The sequence below is a fragment of the Triticum aestivum genome, chromosome 4A (genome assembly GCF_018294505.1).
Source record: "Triticum aestivum cultivar Chinese Spring chromosome 4A, IWGSC CS RefSeq v2.1, whole genome shotgun sequence".
Classification (NCBI taxonomy): Eukaryota; Viridiplantae; Streptophyta; class Magnoliopsida; order Poales; family Poaceae; genus Triticum; species Triticum aestivum.
Genome location: NC_057803.1, coordinates 720,644,377 through 720,653,559, shown reverse-complemented (window position 1 = coordinate 720,653,559; position 9,183 = coordinate 720,644,377). Strand labels below are relative to the sequence as shown.

Genomic DNA, 9,183 nt, shown 5'->3' with positions numbered 1-9,183 from the left:
TTTCTTCTAACGTAAATTGCTCCGATAGCTCGGAGGCTTGGGCAGAGGTAAGCGAGTTCGGGAGGAGCAAACTGTCCAGGTCGAAAGAAGTAGATACGGTAGAGCTCACACCCACCAGAATTTTGAAAAATGCAAGAGAACCGCTTCCTTGTCGCAATGCGCAGTATATACAATGCCATTGTTGGTGAGAGATTTAATTTGATTTTTACGGTGCCTAGCTGTCGCGCAAATATGAAGGTAGGCCGAATTTTCGTCACCAAACATGCAGTCTTTAATTTTTGCCCGCTGTCTCCAGTAGGCCGCAATAGCAGCATTGTGACGGTGAAGCGACAACTTCACAGCAATCCTAAGATCAGATTCAAGTTGAGACAGCGGCCTGGCCTCCTCAAGCTTATCGAGGAAATTGATAGTGGCATGGCGGTTTAGGGCCATGGTCCTAGGTGACCGGCGATTGGACATCCACTTTTTTGCCACATTTCTGGTACGCTTTAACTTCAAGGAAAGAACACCGGCAGAGCCGAGGTGGGCATGGCGAGAGCCCGCACTTCCCCAATTTGCAGCAACCTTTTCCCTAAAAAGGGGGATATTGAGAAGGGAGCGATCAAGGCAGAAAACTGAAGCTTTGGGGATAGTAGTTGCTGCCGTCAAGCGGATAGGAACGTGATCCGAGGTTGTCCTGGTAACAGAGGAGAGAGAGGTATCTGGAAATTTTGACGCCCAGGCCACGTTTGCCATCGCTCGGTCCAGCCGCACGAGAATAGGCACGTCCTGCTGGTTTGACCAGGTGAAGCGCCTATCTAGAAGAGGGAGATCCTGGAGCTGAAGCGTATTGATGGCAGAGGAGAAAATGTTTGCCTCATGCATGTTGAAATGAGACATTGATTTATCTGAAGGTCTCCCTGTTTTCAAGATTGCCGATGAGACAAACTGTGAATGTGCAAACTAGGATTTTCAATATACGGACGCAAGACCTTGCGCTAAGAAAATACAGTCATGCATACATATGAAGTTTCATGAAATTTAGTTCATCAAACTCTTGCATTGTCCATACACGCCTCCTTTACAATGCAGAGTACAAATACAGTGGCAGAGGAAAAAAGCAGAGAATACACGCAGTAGCTGGAAAGCAGGTATTACTGCGGTGATTTGGGGAACCACAGTATAGATTTCTGCGACTGGAAGCTGTTGAAGTTGAAGGAAATAGGATCTGACAACTCTATGCAGGGAATCAGGGCCAGCAACTATCATGGTAAACTCAGACTGAGCTTTGCTCCATCGCCTCGGTAAGTTGGTATAAGCTCACGACGACGTGTGTGATCCATTTCAAAGCAGCAGAACTTCCAAAGGTTGCAGTGCCAGCGACGAGCACCACTCAGGCATCATTTGTTCCTGAAAGATCGCACGTCTAGCATTATCATCACTGAACTTTACAGAAGTATGCAACTTTTCTGACGTTGTAGTGCTTACAGAGAGAGAAGTAACATACCAGCGACAAGGTTCATCCGTAGAAAAGAGCATTAGTAGGCGGCGGGCTGATTAATGGATGCAGATTGTGCGCCACAAGTTGGGCCACCATCTTCAAGATTAACCCAGGTTGAGAAAGAGGGGTCTATACGACGAGTATGACAGAGCCTAAGAAGTATGGTGAGATTCCATAAGAGCAGAGAGGAACCAGATACAATAAAACTCTGTTTTATATACTCCAGCCTACAAGTAACAAATACTATAGTGCATATAGTAAGACTTTGTAAGAAATAACGGATCAACCAGTGGACTAGCATTGAGAGAAATCAGATGGAATGAAACAAATAAATAGAGGGAGGTTCCATCCGTACATACCATGGATGGCGTCAATCAGTAGTATGAGTGGCGCCACTATATTGGTGCTTTTTTTTGTGAACGAAGAAGTATCATGTGTGTCTAAATGTTGGGATCAGAGGCCACCAGCAGCAGCGAACATGGAATCCTGAGCACGACGGCCAATGAAGGCGGCATCACAACATCTGCATCTTAATCAGTAGCAGCATCTCTGTGTGGTGTAGTCCGTTGCATTTTCCACCGTCTTCTCCCTGGCTAAAATGCATTAACAGAGCATGCATCAGTGTTTTTCGTCAGCAAATGTATCACGTTATTCCAAGCTGAAAAGTACAGGTTATAAATTCTCTGTGTGGTGCCATCCTCAAATTTCAACTCTCTCAGTCCCGACAGATCATAAATACCAAGCTTCTTGAGATTTGGGAATGCTCCCCTTTTGAACGCCAACTTCTCCCCAATATAAGAGTCACTTCCAAGGCGAAGGTGCATGAGGTTGGGAAGTGGCCCTAGGATTTCCATGATTTTACCTTCTTCCTTTATTTTGCAGCCCATTATGTAAAGCTTGACCAAATGCATCAGATTGCCAACCCAACCAGGAAGCTCTCCAAGGGATCCATCCAACTTCAGACTCCTCAACAGGGGAGGAGGAGAGGAGACAACATGTAGCCACTCGAGTGAACCATCCACTGAAAGGGAGCGGAGGCAAGTGAGCTTCTGAATGGCATCACAGAGTACCCTGCATTTCTGCTTGGTGGCCCCTTCTGTAGCCATGTGTAGCTCAGCAACTTTCTCGGTACAATCACTAGGATCAGTCAAAGGTGTGAACAGCATGGACAGACAAAGTGTTTGCACCAAGCATTCTTTGGGGCTATACATGTCAAAGTATAAATAGGAATAATTTCTGGTACAACGGAGACTCTGTAGACTCTTGAGTTTACAAATCTCAATTGGCAGTTTTGTAATATAACTGTCTCTAATGTTCAAGGTGCGCAAGCCTTGTAATCTCCCTATGGATCTAGGAAGTTTATAAATATGTGAAAATCCTCGAGGTTGAGAAAAATTCAGATACTTCAAGTGGCGGAACAATCCTATGTTGCTGATATCCTTTTGTGTGACTTGAAACTGTGCATTCTCTAGATCCAAGGCCCGGAGCATTCTCATGTCAGGTGAACAAACTGAAGGTGATGGACCCAATGATCTCTCACCAAACACAGTTACTGACCGGACGTGGCTCCAATCCATAACTATCTTTGGGCACATGCCACCATGGTATGCTACATGTCGGAAGGTCTCCTCTGTGACACTAGTTACATTATCTTGTGCCAAGTACACGAGACTTTCATGTTGGGAAATTGAGACCATGACATCACGCATGATATCGTGGACATGACAGCTCTTAACAATTCCTTCTATGTTCCTTCTTGATGGCTGAATCATGCTTCGGTTGACTAGCTCATCAAAGTAACCTTTTCCCACATCCTCAATCCTCACCCCAGCCGTGGCTCTAACAAACCCCTCTACTATCCATCTCTCTATCAGACGTCTCCTTTTGATCTCAAAATCCTCAGGAAAGATGCTTAGATACAAAAAGCATGACTTGAGATGAGATGGCAAGTGATTGTAGCTTAGAATAACTATCCTCCTCATTGCTTCAAGGCTAGGGTTGATCTCGAGCTCTGAGGGGATTTGATTATAGATACTTTCCCACTCTGTAACCTTTTTGGTGGAAAGCATGCCTCCTATAGTGAGTACAGCCAACGGTAGACCCCCACACTTCTTTACTATTTTGTTGACCACGGTCGTCATTTCCTTATCATTTTTCATGTCTTCTTTTGTTTTTCTACTCTTTCTTAGTAGCAAATCTGTGGCATCCTCTGCTTGCAAGTGCTTAAGATGGTAGATAAGCGATTCAGAAGTGCATTGCTCAGCCAAGCCAGCATCTCGTGTTGTTACTATTATTCGGCTGCCTTCGTTGTTTCTACTAGGAAAAGCAATATCTTTGATCCATTGGCACGAATCTATGGTCCACAAATCATCAAGAACAACAAAGTACCTCTTCTGCTCTAGCTCTTTCCTGAGGTACATGCCGAGATCATCTACCTGCACCGACTTCCCTTCGAGATCTTTCAAGCATTTCCTCAGCGAGTTGGTACCCAAAAGTTGCCTAAGCATGTCCTTTAGCATCTCTATCTTGGAAAAGGACTGTGAGACGGTGACCCATGCACAACAAGAAAATTTATTCACGATATCTTGCTTACTTTCATATGCCTTCCTTGCAAGAGTAGTCTTGCCTAAACCGCCCATGCCAACGAGACATATCATCTTGCAAAGACCATCTCTGGAGTTGACATCCACCATCTCAATCAACTCTTGTTTAGACTTAGCAAAACCCACAAGCTCTGCCTCATCAATGTTGCTAGCTGAGTGGTTGCGAATATCTTCCGTGTAGGAATTCACCTCATCAATGCTACTGGAGGCATCAACGGTGATCAAGTTGTAGCGTGTGTTCCTGTTGCTCACCTCTTCTACTCTTGCTTTGAGATCACGAATTTGGCTGGCAATCCGGTGGCGGTCTTTCAGCTTAAGCAGCCGTCGAGACCGGCTCTGACTTCCCACATGCACCATAAACTCATCAAGGCAATCCTCGATGCCATATGCTAGATCTCTTACTTGCTCTGCCCACACCTTCAGTAGCAAGTCTTTGTTCTTTGTTTTCTCAGCAGCCACAAGGAATGCCTGCATCGTCTTGAGCTCGTCTTTTATGAACCTGCCAAACAAATTAAGTTCATGAGAACAACTCTTGGTGCCACACTCTGGCATTCTGTAGTAGTATGTTGTAACACACGCAACAGAGCAGATCACATATAGGTTGGATGCCATATTTATTGTGCATTACAAAAGGGAAGGAAGGGCAAGATCTAGAGCCTAAAGCACACATCAGAACCAAGAACCCCAGCAAAGGACGCACAAAGATTCGATTATTTTTCTTGTCCCATAAAATATTTCTTGGCTGGTTTTTAATTTATATTTTGTTGCCTCACAAATCACAAACAGAGCAATAAGTTTACCATTTCCTATTTTCGTCAGGAAAGAAACATGCAAGAGATACGAAAACATGAGATTCACAGCTAACAAGTTTGCCATATTTCCACCAGGAAACTGAGGGCAAGATCTACACAAAGATTCCAATATTTTTCTGGTCCCATGAACTATTTCTTGGGTGATTTTTCAATATCTTTTTTGTTGCCTCACAAATCACAACTTATGTGTGCTGATGGGATGCATGATTTGTCATTCCCAGCAACGAGAATGGCTGAGCAATTTCTACTAGAGTACTAGTAGCTAATCATACATAGAAAGTGAGAAACCAACGGGGCATGGCTCCAAGAAAGCAGAGCAGAGTACTAGTCTAGCGGAAAGCAGTGGGTGATTTGACATACCAGATGTCCTTGCGGACGCCCATGAGGAGGCTCATCTCGGTGGCGGCGGCGGATGCAGCCATGCTGATGGCGCCCCCCAACATGGACCTCGCCATGCTCACCACCGTCCCCGCCATGATCTTCGGCAGGCGAGCCGGCCGGCGAAATCGACCGCTGGAGGCAGCTCACAGCAAGGCCGGCGCCACTAGCACTAGGTTGGATTATGTGGAATGCAGATTGATCTGGGTTGGGAGAAGTGAGGAGAAGAGAAGAGATGGGGAGGGGAGGCGTCTCCCCCGTTTACTTGACTCTCCGGTCTTTGGGCATGCTTGGATCCAATCATCCCTGACTAAAGAGGCTAAAGTTCCAATCACTCTGACTAAAAAGAGGCTAGAACTAGTCTTGAGACTAAATTTTTTTAGTCAGGGGAACCCTATTAAAATAAGGATTAGTCCTTTTTCTCTCCTCATTTAACTCATCTCCTTTAACACATGCAAGTTCTGGATTGAAGGATTTGAAGGATAATAAATGCTCATTAACTCGATTTTAGTCTATTTAGTATTTGTATCCAAGCATGGGTGAGGCTAGCAAGTTTTAATCTCACTACTTTTAGTCACGGGACTAAAACGTATCCATGCACTCTCTTTGTCTCGTCTCCCCCGCTGCTGCCGAAGTAATTGATTCGCAGGCACTGCATTGCATTCAATTCTGCCATTAGTGCTCAGTACCAAACATAGCAGCTGCAAAACACTGTTCTCATTGGGGCTTGGGCATGGACAGACGGGTGCTCCTACCCCAGCCAGTCGGTCAGTCTCTCTCACGCGTGCCTTGCATTTCGGCTGGTTGGCAAAGCAATCTTCAATGGTGTGTCTTGGTAAATCGAAAACATATCACGGACGCGCCGACAGGCATCAAATTAAAACTTGTACTACTCAAATTTGTACGTCAAATTAAGGCGGACACTACATTTTTTTCTCATTAGTATTTGGATTTTTATATAAAAAAGTAAAACTAGAGTAGTCTACTCGTGGCCGCCCGTTGTCCGTGTTCCACGTCCCACTCTTCATCTCAAGTGGGCGCGTCCGTATCCCACCTCCTACCCTTCCTTTGTCTGGCCGTCGACATTGCTAGTGGAGGTGAGGTCGACGATAGACGTGTCGGACTCGTCCTCGCTGCGGCCCGGTGCGAACGACGTCAAACTATTAATGCTGGCAGCGTTCCCGTTGCCGTAGCCTGTGTTGCCTCTGCGTCTGCTTCCGTCGTCATCTTCTTGAACAAGCGGTCATGCTTTGCCGCCATGCCGATTGAATGATGCACCTTTGGGCCTTGATGCTACAGTGCGCCCGGCTACGTCCACCCTGGCAACATGAATGTCCGCCGAAACAGAGGCACAGGTGGAGCAGAGGCGCCAGGGAGGATTTTGGGTGGGGCCAAGCAAGCGTACCCGTACATGGCATGAGTCCGAATGCTAGCAAACCTCCCCGAGTTTGGTGCTGGTTTGCAGGATTCCAGATGCTTGGACAGGTCCACGGACATATGTGGCACGGCATTGTGTGGCAAAAAACATTCGGACACCACGGCCAAATGTTTAGGGGCGATTTGCGGTATAGCTATGGAGGTGCCCTCAGTATGTTTTGTTTTCTGTCCCTTTTTCTAGTTGCAAGAGATCCCACAGCTTTGTCTTCTACATACCTCGTAGATAAGCAACAATAAATAACTGCTCCAGCCGTTCTTTGCAAAGCAAATTAAGAGCAGCTACAACCGAACCTCTCAAAGCCCCCCCCCCCCCCCACCCCCCCCCCCCCCCCCTTGTCAAAAATACGCTGTAATCAGCCCTCTTAAACCACTCCTATATTTTTGGGCTGTCCATCCCCCCTCAAACCCAGCTCATATCTTGGATGGATATGAGAAGGTCCGGGAATATCCGAATGTGTCCCCCAGTCGAAATCCTTGGAATCCGCCGCCTGGCGTGAGTTGCTAGACTGTGTTGCCCTCCACGAACCTTTGGTGGACGGTGGCCCTGACCTGGTGCGCTGGCGCCTTGATCCTTCGGGCCAATTCTCCACCAAGTCTCTGTACCTGGCTATCGCCCCCTCTTCCGCCCCCCAACCCCTCTCGAGGTGTGGTCCATCCGCCTTCCTCTCAAGATCCGTATCTTCATGTGGCAATGGATTCGCGGTCGAATCCCGTCCAGGGTTGAGGTTCGCAAGCGGAATGGCTCGGGCACTGACATCTGCCCGCTTTGCGGTGTCCCTGAAGACTCGAATCACATTTTCTTCTCCTGCGTGTCCGCTCGGTTCATCTGGAGCTGCTTTCGCGAAGCGGTCGGTGGAAATTGGTGCCACACCAACTTTCCAGACTTATTTGCCGAACTCCAGATGTCCCCCTTATCGTCTCGCCATATTAGGTGGCTTAAGATTGGGGTCCTCGCTTGGACCCTCTGGACGATCCGCAATAAGCTTCTAATCCAGCACACTCCTCTTCGACGGGCTACTGACGCTCTCTTCAAATTTTCGGGTTTCTTGCAGCTTTGGCGGCCGCTTAGCCGCCCTCAGGACCGCGTCGCCATCTCTGCCTTCATCGCCGACCTCCGCTCGATGGCTGCCCGTCTGTCGCCGCCGCCCCCGCCGGAACCAGACTAGACACTTTCCTCATCCGGCTTTTTCTGGTGTTTTGTTTTTGGGCTTGTTGAGCTGTGCCCTCAGCAGAACCTTTGTACTATGTTGTGAGACTTGGGTTTGTGTGTGTGGACTAGTCCTTGTATGTGTGCTCTCTGGCGGTTTGCTTTATTTATAAAGCGGGGTGAAAGCCTTTTTCGGTACGTCGGAAGAAGGGGGGGGGGGGGGGTTGCCAAAACCCATCGGTCCAAGGGTCTCCTCCTCCGGTTGGGTTAGGACCGGGAGGACACATTCATAGTGTCGCTTTGGCGCACCTTCAAGGGGCCAACTCCAACTATTTAAGCCGGACCGCGAGGCAAACTAGCCCCATCCCATATCCATCCAGGGCCAGAGCCAGGATTTGAACAATTGGGGGGTGGGGGGGGGGGGTGAAAAGGACAATGCACGTGCAAGAAATTCAGGACGAAAGTATATTGATTATAAAATATAGCGTTAATATCAAACAAACAATGTCAACTTTTTCCGGCAATAACATTGAAATATAGCGTTAATATCAAACAGACCCACAAGCCGTGTTGTGAGAAACGAGAGGCCGAGATGTTTGGCCAATCAGTAGATGAGCATCTTGATATACTCATACTGGCACGTGGAATCCGCACCTTGGTCAGTCAGGCCGTCACTAATGGTGATGGTCTGCCACTCGATTAAGGCTAGCCATAGTGGGAGTAACTTAGATAGTAACATAGCACATCCCAAGACATATATGCTTATGTGGCATGAAGTAATGAGGAGAGATACTTGTGGTAACATAATATGTTACCATAACATAACGCATCCCAATACAAAATAAGTCTACAACATAATAAATGAAGGCTTGCATGACACTACACTTATGTTACTACCCACTATGATGGTAGTAACATAGACTAGTAACATATGCATGTTACTAGCCTAAGCCCTAGCTCCACAGTGGAGGCGGGGGCGAAAACGATCGAGATGGAGTTGCGCAAGCATATGGCAAAGCGATGTGTACTCGTCCAATCCATAAGTTATACTCAGGGCATGCAGACCAGCAGATCAAACCGATTATTGCACTTGGTCTGTGGGCTATCAATTTTGGGCTTGGGCTATTCAACACTGCATACGTACTGAAGAGATGGGTCGGTGAGGAGAGGACTGCTGGCGAAGTAATTGAGTGCTCGGTACTACTCCCTCCGTTTCTAAATATAAGTCTTTGTAGAGATTCCACTATGAACCACATACGGATGTATATAGATGCATTTTAAATGTAGATTCATTCAATTTGCTCCGTATATAGTCCACCTAATGGA

The 9,183-nt window shown here is 47.1% G+C and overlaps 1 protein-coding gene across 2 annotated transcripts; it reads right to left on the bottom strand.

Annotated features, from left to right (window-relative positions):
* Window positions 1-998: 998 nt before the first annotated feature.
* On the bottom strand, window positions 999-5,562 carry LOC123088350 (disease resistance protein RPM1). Of its 2 annotated transcripts, none has more exons than XM_044510541.1 (4): window positions 5,256-5,562; window positions 1,840-4,582; window positions 1,487-1,723; window positions 999-1,389 (listed from the first exon to the last, which is right to left on the bottom strand). In XM_044510541.1, the coding sequence occupies exons 1-2, from the start codon at window positions 5,369-5,371 to the stop codon at window positions 2,074-2,076; spliced, it is 2,625 nt and encodes an 874-aa protein (XP_044366476.1). In that variant the 5' UTR covers window positions 5,372-5,562; the 3' UTR covers window positions 999-1,389; window positions 1,487-1,723; window positions 1,840-2,073. The 2 variants fall into 2 exon arrangements, with proteins under 2 accessions (XP_044366476.1, XP_044366475.1); XM_044510540.1 differs by having other exon boundaries at window positions 1,487-1,632.
* Window positions 5,563-9,183: the final 3,621 nt, after the last annotated feature.